The sequence below is a fragment of the Lates calcarifer genome, linkage group LG16_LG22 (assembly GCF_001640805.2).
Source record: "Lates calcarifer isolate ASB-BC8 linkage group LG16_LG22, TLL_Latcal_v3, whole genome shotgun sequence".
In the NCBI taxonomy this organism is placed as follows: Eukaryota; Metazoa; Chordata; class Actinopteri; family Centropomidae; genus Lates; species Lates calcarifer.
The window spans coordinates 8,775,831-8,795,878 of NC_066848.1; the positions used below are offsets into that span (position 1 = coordinate 8,775,831).

Here is a 20,048-nt window from a genome sequence, read left to right on the forward strand (position 1 = left end):
ACTCATGATTGGTTAAAAAAAACACAACTGATGGCTCCGAGGATGTTTTGCACGTCTAAGAATTTCTAGAGGCTGTCAGACCGGTCCAGGGAAAATAATTTAAATGTCTTAGATGCGACAAACCCTTTGGCTGATTAGCAAAGATTTGGAACGAATAAATGCATAATTCAGGTCAAAACATGCAGCTAAGTAAGATACGGCTTACTTTGACTGCAATCGTTCAATTTTAATAGACAAGTATCTCGAATTTACCTACTAACTTTTCAGTGTATTTATTTTTATCTATTTTTCTCCTTTTAATCATTATTTTTGTCATGTTTATTTTGGTTATTTAGAGAATCTTGAAAATAAGTGCAAGCTGTGGTGTCTTACTTTTGCGATGATGTTGAAAAAGTTGTCAAACATCATAATAAATTTGTTAAATTGTGTTTTTTGGGTGATGACTCTGACGAAGGCATGACATGACACCGCTGTCCACCGGGTGGGGTTGTTTATCCACCTCACTGAGGTGGTGAAAGCAGTCAAGAGGATCCACTGCTCAGTTTTTCCACCTGCCTCTGGAGTTTTACTGAAAAATATAGACTTCATTAACACATTAACAACAAGGTTTACCCAAGGGCAAGCTGCAATAGACTTGAGTCAGTGTTACTGTAATGTTGTGCAATTAGTGAGTGTACTTAATCATCACTAGTCCGGCGCTGATGGTTGCACAGCTGTAGGGGCTTTATGTAAAAGGCTTACAGCTCTTAAGACAATAATGGTCACCCGGAGAACAAATGAGGTGGCACTAATACTCCGGACGAGTCCACTAATGCGTCAGTGAGACGGACCAGTGAGCGTCTGTTCGAGCTCACCCAGCACAACATGGACACAACAGGTAACGCTGTCATGCTTTGTTCACTTTAGATTGAACGCGAAGTCTTGATGTAACATTTTTTTTTTTTTTGGGGTAACGTTTCACGGTTCAAGGTATCAACAGGTAGACTGTGTCTCTGAAACAGGACTCCATAAAATTTTACAGATACCGCTCGCTGTGGCAGATGTTATTTACATGTGGCCCAGAGGTTTGGTTTGTTATTGAACGCGAATAAATTTATGTTAATTAACGGTCAAAACTAATCCACTTATTTATGTATACTATCTCTCAGTCGCTGTCCATGGTGCTGATCGATTGAAAAACACATTAAGTTCAATGAGAGAAGAACAATAATACACCATTATTATAAGCTATGATTAATGGCTTTATTAATGGTTAATATTTAATTTAAGCTACGCCCGCTTTACAGATCAGTTATAAGCCATTAATAAGAACAGGTTTTGGGTTGCCAGGTTGTGGAAAATCCTGCCCCAGCACAACACTTCTCTTACCTTTTTAACTCTTTAATTCATAAGGGAGAATCCCACCAATGGACTGTTTGACCACCTGCCCCCTGGAAAAGGGCCAAACGACCAAAGTCCAACTGCTTATTAAGTGTAGACTTAATGGACTGTAGAACCCATGATTTATTAATATTTATAATTGCAGATTGCTGACTAACCTTTGCTAATGCTTCCTTAGAGAGAGAGAAACCCAAGACCCTTTACCAATGTCATACTACTATTTACATCTACAAACCTGATAACACTAGTGTGAAATCCTAAAGTACTTAAGCATTTTTAACAGCTAGTCAAACTCTATGTATCAGTAAATACATGTGTAAACCATAGTGAGTCTGCTGTTGTAACTGTACTGTTGTATTAACCATTAATAAAACCATCAATGCCTAATCACAAAGTGATACCCTGTTTTCAATTCAGTTTTTTTCTGTTCAAGATTCAAGGTTAAAGGTCATAACTGTATCACAATGAGGGAGTTTTATTATCCCATCTGGAACTTCTGAGGCCACATTACTCATCACAATATATTCTTTATTCTTCTCACAACAGATATCCATTTAATTAAACATGACCCGAGGGGAATCACCATGCACCGCTGACTTCTCTGCAGACAGGCCTGCAGCCTCTCAGCTGAAGCAGGGGGAAACAGAGAGGCACCATGGACTCTGTGGAGATGGACTCAGAGGCTGCAAATGAGTCTAGTGGAATATACTAACTTCTCTAAACTGCAAAGAAAATTAGGATTCAATCCTGAGCTAGGAAAATTGGAAATCCAGAGTCCACTGTTCAGTCATGGAGCGCTACTTTTTGCCATCCTTTTCAAATGAGTATAAAGTTTGCTCTTTTAGCTGCGTGGATTCAGCTTAACTTTGAGCTTCTCTATGTCACATTTTCTTTTTTGGATCTTGGATTCTTTTATAAACCCTTATTTAAATTGGTTTCGATGAAGATCAGCCATGTAAATTACAGCTTTGTAAATTGCTTGAGCATTATATCATCTGCTTTGGACCAGCAGGTGAAAAAAAGCCCAGCTGCCTAAGACACTGTCCCACACCTCCTTTCCCCAAATCCCAGGCTGTACCTATTCCATCCTGACAGCAGACCCCAGATATCCTCCTGTCTGGATGACTAAGAGAAGAAGTGCCAGACATATAGCATGGCTTACTCCACTGACCCCTCTGGCTGGAGGGAGATGACAAATGGAGGGGGGCACCCCCACTTCAACAATGGAGGCCAGATGGGGGGTTCCCACAACACCACGCGCTACATGCTGAAGAAACAGCACCGCCACAGACGCAGGTCCTCCTCACCGATGGGAAGGGTCATTCTCATCAATGCACCTGTTGATGGTAAGATCTGAACATGATAACAGTCCTCTGTTACTTTGATAACACACACAACACCACTGGCAAAGTTTAGAGCAAGCCACTATTTATTGATGCAATAAATTATAGATACTAGAGTTAAAAAGACGAGTTCATTCATTCATCAGATTTGAATTTTCCTACCTAATTGTCTCAAGACTGCCAGAGTCCTTGCAGGCCTTTACAACAGGTACATGTCTGTGTGTTTTGTGTGTATGTAGGAGGGGATGACTGTGAAGACATTCACACAGTGACAGTAGATAAGAGTCCTGATGGACGTCTGGGTTTCAGTGTCCGCGGAGGCTCTGAACATGGACTTGGCATATTTGTCAGCAAAGTGGATGACGACAGCTCTGCAGGTTAGGAGGATTTGTGCATGTGTGTCTCTCATGACAATGGCAAAGCTTATTTATTTTTCATTGTTTACATCTGGGTATGTGGTCCTCTGTTTACGTGCGACATTTACTCCTGTGTGTCATCCTGAGTTCCACCTGTGTCTGCAGCGCAGGCAGGGCTGATTGTAGGCGATAAGCTGGTGGAGGTGAACGGGGTCAGCCTGGAGAGCATCACCATGAGCAGCGCTGTGAAGGTCCTGACAGGCAACAACAGGCTGAGGATGGTGGTGAGACGGGTGGGCAAGATCCCTGGCATCCGCTACTCCAAGGAGAAGACCACGTGGTGAGGCCAAAGGTTTTGTCACTGTGAATAAGGCTGCCAAAATGATATCCTATTGAATCTACAATTGAATATTGTTAATTTAACAGCTTTACCAAACAGTCACTGTATATTATGACCACATATATACTTTGGATGTATTGTTATGTAAATTACAGGCTGCAGCCTTGTTGTTACCACCAATGACCTTTGCATGGCTCCTGTTTTGTGTAGTCTTGTCACTTGACTGTAGCTCACACTGGTTATCTTTCTTTTGGGATATACTGTATCTTGGTTTCATGTAGCAGCAGTGGATGGATTACCGCTGTGACCTTTATGGCTATTTGATAAACCGATACTGACAGGCCTGAGTTCAGTGGAGAAAGGGAAATTATTTTACGTGAATGTTTTCATGCATGCATATACAGTATGTACTTTTTAGCATGTGTGTGTGTGTGTGTGTGTGTAGGGTGGATTTGATTCACCGGCGGATGGTGGTGGAGGAGAGCGGTCGTACACCATCAGAGGCCAGTTCAGACAGCGCTCTCCGCAGGATTGTACATCTCTTCACCACGTCAGATGACTACTGTTTAGGCTTCAACATCAGAGGAGGCAAAGAGTTTGGACTAGGGATATATGTCTCTAAGTAAGAGCCAAGTCAAGTTTAAAATATGCTCAGCTTCATTCAGTCATTTAAAGATAGTAGAATTGGTTGATTCTTCCTGCAGTGGAGGCCAGGTTCATAGACATCTATCTCTCTATCCTGTGTGTGTTTGTACGTGTCTGGATGCCTTGATACATTTTCTCTTCAGGTTGGATCCCGGTGGGCTCGCAGAGCAGCATGGCATCAAAATGGGAGATCAGATCCTTGCAGCCAATGGGGTAAGCTTCGATGACATCACCCACAGCAATGCAGTCGAGGTCCTGAAGAGCCACACCCATGTGATGTTGACCATCAGGGTGAGGGACAGTTTTACTAATAAGCTTGCAGTCAAGTAGTTCCACTCAGCTCTGTGACATGTTTTAGCCTCTTTAAACTCATTGTTTTGGGTTTACAACCCACAACTTCAGTGTCATGGTTCACTCTCACTGCTATCACCATCCTACTTTTCAGTAATAACACTGTATGCTACCTACTCACCACCAAACAGCACATAAGCAAAGTTAGCTGGTGAACATAGCAGGGCCACATATTTGCACCTGGGCTTGATTGAAAGCAAAACACAGCTGGAATAAGAGTGAATACTGGTCAAACATTTATCTGGTTGATAGAAATATGAATCCAATGAAAGCTGATTCCATGTCTGCTAGATGTGTAAATGAACAACTACTTTCGGACACATTAACTACATGAACTTTACAAGGTGATAATGTTGATGCTGTGTTAATAGCTTGTTGTCTAAAAGAATCAGTTAATGCAGCCTTAAGTCTGATTTCAGATATGTAGTCCTGTAACATCTGTGTGTTGCATGGGAGCATTAATCATTTGCACAGGTTTAAACATAACAGTTGATTGGTGCTTTAAGTGCTGTGACACAATAATAAATGTTACAGCATGTTAAACAACACCAGCTCTCCTCTGGAGGGGACAAAATGAGCCTGCACAGTAGAGCAGACAGTTGGCTTACAGCCCTTGAATTCCTTATGTGTGTCTGTGTATGCATGCATGTGTGCAAGGCCACGCCACTTAACCTGTGTCATTTTTAGATAAAGGAATTGTGTGTATGCTTGTGTGTATGAATGGGCATATGTGTGTTGTGCAGTGTGTTTGAGTGTGTGTCTGTGCACTCTGTTAGCTCTCTAACACAGCTGCGTGCTCATTTTACTCCTCTGATCTCAGGTTCCACGTGTGAAAAACAGCCAGGGACAGCGTTCATTATTCAAAGGCAGTCAGGGATCAGGTTATAATCAACAGAAAAGCTAATTTTATGTCTTCTCTTTGTCCTGTATGGGGCACATTTATGGATCAGAATCATGCATGTGGAGCTACTGTTGATTTCAGTTATGAAACTCAAAGAGGGCCTTAGAATGGACTTCTACCTCCATAAATGTAGTTTTAAGGAGGGTAGTACAATCTGTCAGGTAGGAAATATCCATCAGAATCGAGTACAATTCAATCTTTTGTCAGCGGTCGATATGCTGCTCTGGCTTCCTGCTAATGTCTGCAGTATGCAAATGTGCCAATACATCATCACATTGCAATGTCGTTGATATTGTGATATGATTTTTTGTGTGTGTGTGTGTGTGTGTGTAAAACTTGGTATGATCTGGCACAGCCCTACTTGAAAAGCTACTGGAAACTAACTCTTGATGTAAAATGGTTCCTTCCCTAATAAACAATGTCCTTAATAATCAATGTCCACACCTTTCCATACCACAGCACACAGCATCAGGGCACAATGCACAGAATTCGTGTCCAGTAGCCTCTCACCCTTTTCAGTTAAAATGACATAGTGACTTTGATGATCCCTTGACCTTTCCTCTAGTGCCACCATAAGGTTGACATTTGTGGTTTTGAGTGAAATGCCTGGATATAGACACTGACATTCACTCTCTGGATGAATTATAATAACTTTGGTGATCCATAATATCATCTGGAGCCACCATCAGGTCAAGTTTTCCATTTGTCCTAATTGGTTTATGACCAAATACCTGCAAAACAAATGACACTCCCATCAGCCTCAGCTGTACTTTTGTGCTACTGAGCAAATGCAAACAGATTAAACTAAGATGGTGAACATAGTAAACATTACACCTGCTTAACATCAACATGTCAATATTGTTAGTGTGAGCATGTTAGCAAGCTTACATTAGCATATAGATCAAAGTATTGCTGTAAGTACAAGCTCACAGAGCTGCTAGCATGGCTGTGAATGTTTGTTCATGTATTCCAGGGATGGCAAATTTCAGGAAGGGTGATATTGTGCGATCTGTGTCCCACAAGTAGCTAAAAGATGGAGTATAAAAAAACAAATATTGGCTTGTTCTTTTTATCTACTTCATCTGTTGTTTTCTGTGTCTTCTAGTCTGATTATGTTTACTGTCTACTTTTGCTGAATATATTGTGTTTTTGGTCTTCAACAGGAAGCTGGGAGATACCCTGCATACAAAGAGATGGTGGCAGAATATGGCTGGCTCGACAAATGTATGTTGACTGTTGCAGAAGTGTGTCTATCACACAATAGGATTTTGCAAGATAATAAAGATGTGACCTGGTGATTTAGTTTTAAATTCTCATTTCCGTTTGCAAAGCCATGTGTTGGATACTTGGAAACCCTATTTTAAAAAAGAAAGGGGCGGTGGTGGGGTGGGGGGTGGGGGTAGCCACATGTGGCATGCTTATACTAAACCCTGGTCATTCAGAACTCGCGCTCCTTGTTTTCCATTTTGATGTGAACATTTCTGAACACAGGCAGGGATTAATTCAGTGTACTCAGTGTACAGAGCATGACCTGACATCTGGGTCAAGATACTGAGTCATTTTGAGTTTCATTAAAAAAAAGAAAGAAAGAACCACATGAACTCCTGGTTCATGTTCTGTCTCTCAAAGTCTGAGAGGATTAGCAGGACATGAGGGCAGGCAGGTTTTAATCCAAACAAAGCAGACTTTGTAAAATAAGGAAATGAAGCTTCCCCTGCAAATCTTATTCACTGTGTAACCTATCAGCATTTGTGTGTATATGTCTGTGTGTGTTGTTGTAGCAACTGGACAGTTCCATAAGGTATTGCGCTTGAACAATACTATATATATATATAACTATATATATATATAAACACATGCTAATCCCCACACTTCATTGTAATTATGGATTGTTTTCAGTGGCCAATGGGGGCCCTGCACCATTCTCCCACGGTTCAGACTCAAACTCCTCTGCCTCCTCGCTGTCCTCCAGCACCCCTCTCAGCTCCCTCAGTGGTCTCTCCCAGGTCCTTTTTCCTCCTGTCTTTGGCTCCGAGATGGTAGACGTCGCCATCTCCACAGAGGACCGCTCCCGACGTCCAAGCAGTGCCGAGCGAACTGCTGACACCGCCATACAGACTGACCCCAACCCCCCAAACTTAGTGGACCACCCTTCTACCCATAATGGGTCATACCCTGACAGACTGGTCACCACAGAGACCAGTCGGACTGTAGGTGCCACAGTGCTGCTGAAGGACACAGTGATACGTGGGAAAGGGGAAGGACCCAGGGAGATGGGAGGAGCTGGTGAAGGAGGGCGGGGAAGAACAAGGACGCTGTCAACTGGTGACCAGGAAGTAGTGAAGCACTCGCCTAAGACAGCGGCGCTGATGGCCCTGAGTAGACCACGGAAACCCATCAGACGTTCCCAGAGCCACATCACTGCGTCAGGTGAGACCTGCAGCCTCACTAGAATTTGTGGTGCAAAAATGGCAAAACGTGTCTAATAGTTTTTGAGCTGATTTTTGTGACCCCTTCATCTTTCTACAGGTCATCAACCAGTTTAATGACCCCTCACCCCTCTCTTATTCTAGGAAGTAAATAAGAACATCCAGACTCTACATGGCTGATTTAAGTTCCAGACAGAATTTGTCCAAGAGCACAAAGTTAACACAGACTCATGATTAATCACTGCCCTTTACTCTCACTTGTTGTATGTCTGTGAGAGATGAATAAGAACAAGCATATGGAGAATATCCATCTAAACCTTGGCGCGGCTGTTGAGTTATGAGCCTTTCCTTTTCAATTTATCCAGCTCATTCACACCTCCAGGACCTGGCGGAGGCCTGGGGCAAAGCCCAGGGCTGATTGGACATTTGTTATGTAAGCTGGGACACTTCACTGTAGTGCTCTCAATAGATGGGGGTGTGTTCAGGTTGGTGTGGCTGCAATTCATCAGTATTACAGTATTACTTCCCACAGTGGCAGATTTACAGCAGTGAACAGAGAGGCTGACTGGAAGAGAAATGAACAGTCTAAACTCATAGTGGAGAGTGTGTATCACCCAATGTTATTGGCTAACTGTTAAGTATGGTGCAGTACAAAGCCTAATGGATTGTGTTTTCAACACCATACAATGATATGCAGAATGTTCTATTATTGCTATGGTTCAACACTTGTGAAAGATTTTTATACAAACAAGATTGCAGCAAAAATTGGTCAAAATATTTCAAAGCATTTGTTTAGGGAAATGGGTCTGCACTGACTATATTGATGTATCAGGTTGTTTTTTTTTTTTTACCACCTTTAGAGGACAGAAAGAAGAAGAAGAGGCAGCAGAAGGAGAAGAGCTCAGCAGAGGGTAAAACTAGCCTGCAGCGCTCCAAAACCTTTGTTAACCTGTTATTTAAGAAAGACCGTAAAGAGAAGAGCTCCTCCAAGTCACCATCCCTCCACCACAGTGACAAAGGTGAGAGTGCGGTCACAGGAGATTTTCCTTTCTTTGCTCACATAACTTGTTTTCTCATGAACACAGCTACATATGAAGCTGTATTTTATTTAAGAAGAAAAGAAGATATTTGATTTGATCTTATTCTACCTATAATTGACCATTACTATCAAAGTAATGATAGGGTAATGAACTGGTTGATTTCCACTAGATATCAGTTAAAAGTATTTAATGCCATCTGCAGATTTTCTTGTTTGCCTTTTTTTTTTTTAAATTTTATTTCAGTTCTCCTTTCAATTTCTCAGATAAGGAGCGGGGTCGTCCTTTCCAGCTCTTGACCTCCCCAAGAGAATCCCGTGCTGGGATTAAAGACAGCAGCCTGCTGCCCCGACCCGAGACCCTGCAGCATGTGGAGGACGTGGCAAAGAGACTGCTCAGCCAGGATGAGGTGGCTGCTGTGATGAGACACTGTCGGCGGGTGAGTTCCTGATCTAAAATGACCATCTCTAATGCTTCAGTGGTTCTCTCCTGTGTGTGTTTTTTTTCCTTCCACTGAATGAAAATCAGCTACTACTCGAAAGCTTAAGTGTGCGGTATTGTTCCCCATGTCGCAGAGTGTCCTTTAGTGATAGACGTGTTTGGCAGTGACTGTGACAAAAGACGGATTTGGCCTGTCATTTATGATTAGGATCAAATATCAGCCGTCATCTGATCCCCTTGTCTCTCTTGAGCCATCTCACACTCATCGGCCAATTTCAAGGGGATCAGCTCCTCTGCCAGCCCTTTGCCACCACTGCAGAGGATATTGAGTCTACTTAGAGCACAGTATGACTAACCTGTAATACAGTAATTAAACACCACTGAAAACAGTGGAGCGTAGTGGTGCTCTTGGAAAAGTGAATATTTAATGTGCAGGCTGCATATCAGAGGACAACCCAAATCCCAACCATGAAACTGTCTATTTAATCATCATCTTATCTGTTCCTCAGTTTTTGTCCGACAACATGATTGAGGATTTAGTACGTCCCCTTTTGGCGATCTTAGACAGGCCAGAAAAACTGCTACTTTTCAGAGAAATAAGGTGAGATCTGCAGAGTATATGTGCAGCATAATACTGCTTTTATATGTATACATATTGTATACATATGTGTTAATGACTGACTCTTATCATATCCTCTGCAGAATGCTGATACCTACGACTGAGCTGAGTCGGTTTGACAGCATGGTCTTACCCTTTGAGCTGGAAGCATATGATATTCTCAAGAGTCGCTCCTGTAAGCAGAGGATTATACTTAAAAACACTCATTAGGATTTTTGATTTATACAGCTTTTGTTTGCGTGAAAGCAAGTGTGTGGGTTTGGTTTCAGAGGTGGGTGAAAGTTACAGATTCTTCAACTTAAAATATATGAATTCTGTTTCTCAAGTATTGCAAATAACACATTATTATGAAAACAGTTATTGAGGTTCCCAAATTAATAGTAGCCTAATAACAGAAATATAAACGCTGGGTAAGCTGTGATATTGTTAACTCCCTATTAGTACTTGAAACTACATTTAATTTTCATTAATATAGACAAACTTTATGATAACTATTGTCTTTTACATTTTTTTTTTTTTTTGATTGATGGTCAGTTGATGGTCAAAGAACATTCTCTATAAATAAAATTTAAAAAGTCTTTTTTCTTGTTCTTCAAAATCCAAGGGAAAGAATTAACTCACTGCTGCTCATAAAGCTTACTGCACTTGCTGTAGGTGCATGGTAATAATTGAAAATGGCCTAGATGATTGTATTAACATTTTTATCAGATCATCTCCTCTCTCTCTGGAAAGAGATGGGGACATGTCCCCCTCATCTCCAGTGGAGATTATGCCCATGCATGAAAGACACCACCGAGTAAGAAATCGTTGTAAAAGTAGGGAGGATTACACAGAGCAAGGAATTTAATGGCGAAATCATGTGATATATCACGTGATATATCTCTGGTTGTTTATTTCTTCATAGTGCGTTCTCCAGCTCTGCGCTCCCCTCGCAGTGGAACCCCTCGACGTCACCTCATCACCCCAATCCCAGGTACATGAGTTGTATCTCTTCCTGTTCCTCTCACCTTTATCCTTCTAGACCTCACCTCTCTCCCTTTTATTCTCTCTCTGTCAGGTTGATGGCCTTTATCTCTTCCTAGAGGAACACAAGATACAGAAGGGGTGTAAACCTCTGACCTTTTGTGTCCTTCCCCTCCTGCTCTTATTTTTCCTCCCTCACCTCACTTCTTTCCTGCCTCATCTCATATCTGTAGTGCCAAACTGAAACAGTTCCCATCCCCGGCATCCCATACACACATACCCACCTCACAAACTCATATAAAACACACATGCATGCACACACATTACCGTACACAAAATATCTCAGGTTTCCTGTGCCTGTGCCGAGGCAGAGGCTTGTGTTACATCTCTGCGGCCTATAGAAAGGACCGAGACATGCCTGGTTGTACGATGTGACATTTCAACAATACAGAGATGCTCCAAGCGTTTTCCTCATTCAAGAGTCATTGAGACACAATCAATACAGTCTCACTTTAGGCTGACTGCAGCCATCTCACTTTCTGAGGGCACAGGTTAGGGGTCAAAGGGTCAGCACTGTGAAAACAGAAGGGCACTGAGGAGTCAGTGTTTAGGAAGGCCAACCATTCATAAGATGCAACATTAAGCATTTTTTTTGTCCTGTTTAGTAGTTGGTACACGTCTGTTTCACTGAAGTTTGGTGCTCTGTGTCAGTTTATTTGTTTTGCAAACCATCTCATGCTGACCTGCTGCTTTGACTTTTAAATAATCTCCACATCACTGTGTTTTTATGTGCAGATGTTCCCCAGAGGTTTCACATCTGGATGAAACTTCTACTTTTACTGTCTACAGCCTGCAGGGTTAAAGCTGAAATTACTGTTTTTATGTTTGTCCAGACTACAGGGGTGGGTTCCACCTCCAGCCTGTGCAGGACACAGTGCGGGAGCATCAGTTGATTGAGGAGTTGGAGAGACTGCGTTTGTCTGGGCAACAGTCAGGCCACCTGCCTCCATCCCGTGCCTTCACCCCATTGCTGGATATACCTGTGGACAGCTACACCTCCTCCACTGTACGCTCCCGCTCCCTGAGCCCCTCACCCACCCACAGCTTCCTCCTCACAGAATCACCGCACAGCACCCATGGGCGCCAACCGCATCGCTCCCCAAACAGAAGAGAGAATGGGGTGTCGCGGTATGATGAGGTCTCCTTATTGTCCGTATCTGACCGAGGAGACGCGGCACCCGAACGAGGGAGGTCGCCCGTGAGGAATGGGCGCGGGAGAGCGAGGAGAGAGGCGAGCCCTGATAGCATAGATGGCAGACGGAGCATGCAGGAGGGCTTCACAGAGGTCAGCGTGCGTGTTCCTTCACAGCGGAGAGGGAGAACTCCTCTGGCTGATGTATTTGAGCCTTCTAGAGATAAGAGCCCATCCACAGGCAGAGGGAGCAGCCAGCAGGTAAATAGATATTCACAAAATGGTCATGGTGTGAAAAGAGGAGCAACTCTGCCACCTGAGGAGTATGAAATCGCTACTTTGACCATCTCCAAGGCCAAGCAGTCACTGGGTGAGTACAAGACAGAAATATGTGTATTTTGAAAACTGATCAAGTGTAAATATTTTCAGGAATTTCTTGGTGCCAGCTTCTAAAACAGTTTTAAATCTATGCATGTTTATTCAATATCCTTCCATGTTCATTACATAACCAGCAGAGGTCAGGGCTCACTTACTACTTAACTGAAAGGGATTTGGAAGAGCTCAGTGCTCTAATGTCAAAGGCTAAATAGAGCATATATAAGACTTGTTAGAATACAGGAGTCTGATACTATCAAGCAATTTGCTGTTTTTTCAGGTATTAGTATCTCTGGAGGAATGGAATCAAGGATTCAGCCAATGATAAAGATTGAGAAAATCTTCCCAGGAGGAGCAGCATCTACAAATGAGGCTCTGAAGGTGAGCTGTCACATGGTTTAAAAGGGTTTAATGTGATTATGATTCTTAGCCTTGAAGTAAATTCAGGAAAAAATATGGTAAACACATTAAACATTATTACTTTCAGCCTAAATATTGAGAATGTACTCTTGTTCCTTAATAACACTTTGATTTTAAAGCACATTAGATGTATTGTACCTGAGACCTCAGACCTGTGGTTATGAGTTGATGTTGCTATAAGTAAGCATGTCTATGACAGAAAGGTTGAAGTTGCGCAATGAGGAGTGGAGAGTAGATGAGTGGAGAGCCATCTCAAGTAGCCCATCACCTCCATTATTGATGAGTTAACACGGGTGCTGGTCTGCTAATGTATTGGTAATATATTGCCTGCACAGTAACTTAACAGATGTCTGTAATCTTGGCCCAGTTCACTTAAACACACATGATACACACGCTAATTCACTACAATTAACCACAGGCTAATTCTTAAAGCTCTCAAGTCAAAGATAAAGAGGTCAGACAACCCATGTATTGCAAAAGACGTGTGTGTGTTTGAAATTGAAAGAAAATATATACCTGCAATAATACAATATATACTGTATGTGCATGTGTGTTTGTGTGGGTTAATTTGCATGTGTTTGCTAACAGCTAGCTATCAACTAACAACAGCTAGCCAGGTCTAATGCCTGATTAGTGTCAAACATCAGGGGGATCCAGTGTCTGCTCAGCCTTTCAAATTCAAAGAACTTCTCTCACAGGGTCTTTGTACACACACACACACACACACACATTCACACAAATGCCATACATATACAGAGACACACATTATGCACCCAATCAAAGGATATAAAGAAAGAAATAACAGAAGTTAGACTGAGTTAGAGGCCAGCACAGTCTTTTTTTACATGACACATTGCATCCAGACATGTCAGTCTGCTTGTATCAGTTCTGGCTTAGTGTTATCTCCCCCTTCTCTGTAAAGGAAAGTGAGACCAGGGTAGTTCAGTGTTAACATGCATCCTGTCTCCTTAAACCCACAAGATAACAGACAATCTGTTAGGGATTTGGTTTTTACTGGACCCAAATGCAGACACAGAGTCTGGGTAGAAGACTTTAGGATGGATTTTTTTTTGTAAAAGGGTAGTGATGAGGGAATAAGATATAGAGGAATGGTGGAGTCTGGCTGGTGAACGCAGCAGGAGGATGAATAGTTGCAGGAGGAGGTGTGAGTAGCAGAGTCAGAGCAACACTGGATACTAATTAACAAAGAACACGAGAGAAACTTGCAGCTTGTTGCAACAAGTAGCAAAAACAAACAAACAAAGCGGCCGAGAGCACAGCCACCACTGAGTGAGCTGTAACAATCTGCCAGCGAGTGGAAGGTTGTCCAGGGTTTTTGAACAAGAGAGTTGATAAGTTGATTGGGAGCAGGTGTGGAGATGAGCCAGGAACTGGGCGAGTAAGCCACGCCCACGCACACACAACCCACACAGAAGACATCTGTCAACAACACGTGTCCGTAAAACGCAGTACAGGTCAACAGCAACACAAACTGCAGCCTAGGAGTTGAATGAGTTGAATCAAGACCTCTCTAACAGTTTCAACAAAAACTGAACATTCTAACTTTCATGAAGGGAGGATTTAGTGCAGAACTGTTGCATTAGTTTTAGATTGGTTTACCTAATAAACTGCCAACTGACTACATATCTCCTCTCCTTGGCTAAATAATCTAGTTGAATGTATTTGAAATGGCCTGGTAAATGAACGAACAATTCGCTGATCCTTTTCTGCAATCTGTCAGATTTTTTTACAAGCAGTGTTATTTTTGGATTGTGCTGTCCATTGGCTAGAAAAGAGGAAACCTCATAAAATGCTCCATAAATGGCTGAAAAGAGGATGGGGCAGATTAGGTTGTGATCTATTTAATTCAAATAAATTACTTTTCAAAAATGAAAAAGCACTTTTTAATCTCATCTTTGGTTAAATGGATCTAAATCTTTTGATACTCTTCTCACAGAAGACTGTAAGGTTATTGGTGAACACCAGACTGTGTGATGGAGCCTCCTCCACTACCCAAACATGTATGTGCCATGATAGAAAGAATAAGAACAGAGTGAAGGGAAAAATTATCTATTTGTGTCCAATGACTGGAAAGGAAAAGGGAAAGGGAAAAAGACGTGATTGGTGAAGAATACAACAATGGCCATCAGCCTTGCATGTGTCTGTGTTATGTGTTTCTAACCTTTACTGAAGTTGAGCACATGAGGCAGGTGCATCCTTGGCTAACGCTGATGACATCAGAGGAAGTTCCTCTCACAGATTCACCACTCTCTGCTCACATCCTGCAGGAAACTGAGAGCAAACAGTCCTAACTGTATGTGTGTGTGTGTGTGTGTGTGTGTGTGTGTGCATGGTTGTCTCAGTGTATGTTCTTTTTTCAACAACCTTGTGCTGAAGGGGAAACTATGTGCACTAGTGACGGCCTTCAGTGTGAATATATTAAAGTAACAAAGAGAGCCCCAATTCTCTCTGGCATAAATCAGGTTCTCGCTAAGGGACACAATCACTGCAGATTTATGGAAACTGTCCATAATGTTGCCATGGAAAGAGACAGATTTCTAGCTTCGCATGTTGAATTTACCTTTTCACCCACGATCTGCATCTGCAGGCAGGCTACGAGCTGTTGTCCGTGGATGGCGAGAGTCTGCAGGGAGTGACTCATCAGCACGCCGTGGACGTAATTCGCCGCTCGTTCAGCAACAAGGCCAAAGACCCAATGGTTTTTGTGGTCAAGGTCCCTACCGCCCCCACCAGCCCCAGGAGACCTGCTGACTAACCTCTGCAGACCTCACAGCCAGACTGCAGCTCAGGCAATAAGGACAACAAAAACCTGCAGCTCCTGCGGGAGAGAATAAACTACCGGATTCAGTCCATAAGAGAAAATATGAGACAGGTAGAGCTCTGGTCATAGTGGTGAAGAATGGATGCACAGAAGCATCAGTCCTGTTAAAGGCAGAGTTGTGACATGAAGTACAAGGAAATTTCCCCAAACAGTGAACAGTTTTTAAGACTGACACAGCAACTTATTTATCAGGATAAAGATTGTTTTAAATCAATTTTGCTATCATGTAATGTAAAATACTGTGTTGAAGTATATATGTTGCAACTGTACAACTTTTATAACATTCTTGGCATTTTTAGAAACATTTTACTGAATGCATACATTGCACATTAACTTGATTCAAAGTAAGTCGTTTAGTGTTTTCTAAAGGTGCTTTTATGATAAGATCGTATGGTTCACAAACTCCTCCTTGGTTGAAATTGTGCCACTGTTTGACACGTGGCAACCTTGCTGTGACCTCTGAGCACTGTCTGATGATTGTGAAGCCAGTGGTCTGCACATTTGAGTTGGAGGATCTCAGTCCAGCAGCCCTGCAGGCCTGCCAGAGGGAGATTACCCCAGCCTGCGTTATGAGATTTATAGATTTATACCCAGATTAAACCCCTGTATTATGTCAAAACTGATAGTTTGGGTTTAGTGGATGTCTGGGGGGATTATTACAAATTGCTGCTCAGTATTTTTTGTGCTGTATTTTTCTGGCAGAAGTGCTTGCACTCTGGAGCAATCCACCACTTTAGAGGCTTAATTACACCATGCTGTGGACTGAGCTTATGCAGACATGTGGAGGAGTTGGAAAAACATGTCAATGAGAAATGCAGGACATGGAGGCCGGTGGCACAGTTTAAATCAAAGTGGGCTAGAGGAGATATGAGCAGCAAGATAACGGGAATATAGTGTGCATAGTGCCTTACTTCTGCAGATGGCCAGTGGGGAAAACATTGATCAAATGTTAAACAAACTTGGTTTTAATAAGTGCTAGAAAAGCTCAAGGTGAAATGTTTCAATCCAGACATGCAATTAAATTTGAAAATGAAACTGAGTGTCTATGCCTTTGAGTTGTTATAAAGTACTTCAGATGTTTGACTTTGATGCAATACACACTCATTCAGCACACAGATCGCTCAACATTTGAGTGTCAGGTTAAAAACAAATCAATCAACAGTCACTTTGAGGTGTGACAACTTGTTCTTTAATTAAAAACACAGTCATTTGTACAAGAAATGTACACATAAAAATATACATGGACAACTACGTACTTTTTGAATTAATGAAGACACAACATAAGCAAACATTTTAAAAAATGCACACAAAAGGATGAAAAAAAAAATGCCACAAAAAAAGAAATGTGTTACGTTGCTTTGGTCTAATCACAGTGGCTACATTTGAAATAGACACTTTGTCTAAATAAGACAATGTCACTCTGTTATACTATTTAGTGTTTTACATATTTACACGGTTATGCAGTAAAGAGAACTGAGATATGAGGAAAGAAATGGAAGATGGGATGCACACAGCACTTGTCAGTGAGGGAGTGAGTTTGATTTGCAACACCTGTGCTAGTTAATCTGTACCTGTGCTGCACCTGTGGTGAGTGAGTAACAGTCTAGGGTCTGGTTAACAAAGTGAATATGATTGGACAAACCCAACTTCTTCCCATCAGAGTCACTTTCCATTGCTTTATGTTAACAATTTATGCACAGTGCAGACTTTTAGTACTCTATAATATCACTTAAACCACAATGAATGTGGTAACGTCATGCAAAATACAGGCTGATCAAATTGTCTGAAAGGGTTTCAACTGAATTTCCGAGTACAGGAAACTTAACATGTTCTTGGTTTGCATTGGCTCCAACCTCAACTTTACAAGGAAGTTCCTCAGAAATGACCTGTCCCATGCATTTATAGGAATGACGTGCACAAAACGCAATGATGAAGACATGGATCAGTGTGATATTATGATTCTGATAATCAAGTGAAAGATCAATTAAAATGGGGAGACAACAGGTTAAAACTAAGCCCCCAACTGCTTTACCAGCTGCAAAGTTTGGTCATCAGATAGTGTGTGTTTGTGTCACAAAGATTATATAATGTAAACAGATTTTCATGCATTACAGTATTAGGTGCAGTCTGTCTATGCTGCCGCCTCTATTTGTAATTGATCCATCATTTGAAATATTGGTATGTGATATATATAGATATATATATATATATATGTAGAAGTCTTTATACTTTGTGTATTAAACCACACTTATACCAGTACTACAACAAAATATCTTCATGTGCTATTTATAAAAAAATATACAACATCTCCTCCATTATATAGATTTCCATTTAACTATTACTCCATGATATAGACTCTTTGTAAAATAAAAGTTCTCAGCCTACTACTGTTTTTTCTCCATAGAAACCCACAATGCTCAGTGTTATGCACAGCCCTGCATATACTGTGAGAAAACAGAGCAACTCCACAGCTGCAAATGTTAACATCCTCCTCATCAGTTTATATTTAGGGCTTTAAGAGCCGACCTGCCTCGAGGACATTGCAGTGCTGGAGCTACTGCATCTGCAAATTCCCATCTCACTGCTATCTAAGCCAGCTTCTTCTGAAATCTGATATAACAAAGACATGCAGACATGCCAGTCTCACTACCTGTATAGCAATCATGGAAGATTATAGTCTAGGGGAGACTAGGAAGACTTTAAAAGTGTTATGTGGCTTTGGACTGCCAAAAGCTAAATAAAGAGCACTAATGGGAACGAAGGGGAATAAATGGAAACTCTGAATAAGCATGCCTACAGTTCAAACACCAGCTTAAATCTCTCAGTGACGCGATGACCAAACTGAAAGAATATGCTCCATTTTTAGTTTCCTGATACCGATTGCTGAGGTGCTTTTCACTGTTATAAAAATAGTTGAGTAAGAGGCAGATATAGAGAGGAAAAGAGACAAAGAGACAAAGGCAGAAGTAAAGGAGAGAAAAAGGAGAATCAGCAGCATCCTGGTGATGTCTCCCATGCTACGGTCTGCTTACTAGTGCTACATAACAGTAAAATGTAAATGTTTATGCCAGACCTTGTGAACGAGCTGACACGTTGATCGAGTGCAACGGCATGACTGTTGGTGGTCTAGAAAAAATGACCAGCGTTGAAACAAAGCATTTCCCTTGAACGTTTGCTTTCTGCGTCCTCTGCGGTTTGGGAAATGACAGAATAGGATGTCCACATGTAAGCAAACCGCCAAAGCCAAATGTCGGAACTGGTTTGTTTAAGTTTGATGATTTGCTTCACAAGAAAGAGACGAGGGAAGCTGTGCAAAACAATACCATGTTTCCCTTGGTGAGCAGATTCTTTCATCGCCAATGTCCACCATTAATACTGCATTTCTCTGGAGTGGTAACAGTCACAATATATTCCTTTTCAAATACACACTGCTGAGGAAATACCTCCAAAACAAAACTTTTCTTATCCTTTTTATAAAATGAAATGAACTGCTGACCTTCTGAACACTGTAAAAAACAAGTTTATGTTGTCGTATTTGGTGTTATTTTCCCTTTAGCAGTTACTTGGAGAACCAGCGGTTGATGTTTGTGTCGCCAATGAGCACAGTTTGGACGGGAGATGAGGTCATCGTTAATGGCCAGCAGTTGTGCTGTGGATGTGGATGGGGCTACTGTCATGATGCATCATAACATGCATGCTGGTGGCCGGGTGTCTAACCTCGTGTGCTACCGAGAAAAAGTGTGACTGCGCTTCAACCAGATCGCTGTGCGTGTAGTAACATTTTTTGCTTTAAGTTCCCATTGATTTTCGATACCCTGATTTAAATGTGGTCTGAGGAAGGAACACTTTTATTCAACTGCTTTTGCTCCCACAGAAGGAAAAAAGTCTTTGTGCTGGCTTTGTTGGGGGATAAAACCCATTAAAAGTGCCGGGGGCGGACACTTCTTCATAAGGATTTATTGGAGTACATCACAGAAAGTGAGAATTCACCTTTGGGAGATCTCCCTTTTGACAGTGACGAGTGGTGAGTGCTCGCTCAGTGGTCCAGGTAAAGCCATGTTGAAGACAGTGCAGTATTTGGCTTGGAGTCCAATGTTTGGGTTACATCTTTGCGTTGTTTGTGAGTTGTGTTCCTGTGTATTTCTGTGCACATATTACTGTAAGAGAGTGTTTATGTGTGAGTGTTTAGATCTCAGTGGCGGTGATTTCCTCAAAGTGGATGTCATTGCTGCCACTGTGAACTTCATAGTCCTCCATGTCCCTGTTCTCCAGCTCCAGACTCAGCTCCCTCATCACTCGCTCGAGATCCCGGTTTCGGCGGTACATCTGGATATAGTTCTGCTGCAGCTGTTTCTGGTAGCGGATTACCTGGGTGGAAAAGTTTAAGAAATCACTCTGTAGCCCTGCCAATCTA

General features: G+C 41.9%; 2 protein-coding genes across 3 annotated transcripts in view; one reads left to right on the forward strand and one right to left on the reverse strand.

Moving 5' to 3' along the window:
- The first annotated feature begins 607 nt into the window (after window positions 1-607).
- pdzd7a (PDZ domain containing 7a) lies at window positions 608-16,643 on the forward strand. The gene is made up of 16 exons (XM_051076922.1): window positions 608-877; window positions 1,927-2,726; window positions 2,963-3,100; window positions 3,245-3,419; window positions 3,865-4,041; window positions 4,208-4,355; window positions 6,480-6,540; window positions 7,216-7,746; window positions 8,606-8,764; window positions 9,049-9,221; window positions 9,733-9,824; window positions 9,926-10,017; window positions 10,747-10,815; window positions 11,699-12,367; window positions 12,653-12,753; window positions 15,401-16,643. Exons 2-16 carry the CDS (start codon window positions 2,534-2,536, stop codon window positions 15,566-15,568), a joined length of 2,946 nt encoding a protein of 981 aa, XP_050932879.1. The 5' UTR covers window positions 608-877; window positions 1,927-2,533; the 3' UTR covers window positions 15,569-16,643.
- A 157-nt stretch (window positions 16,644-16,800) lies between these two features.
- lzts2a (leucine zipper, putative tumor suppressor 2a) overlaps window positions 16,801-20,048 on the reverse strand; it is a 41,399-nt gene continuing 38,151 nt past the window's right edge. For both annotated transcript variants that reach the window (XM_018671886.2, XM_018671887.2), the window contains one exon: window positions 16,801-20,002. In XM_018671886.2, the coding sequence (XP_018527402.1) occupies window positions 19,820-20,002 (183 nt within the window). In that variant the 3' untranslated portion in view covers window positions 16,801-19,819. The remainder of the gene's footprint in view (window positions 20,003-20,048) is intronic.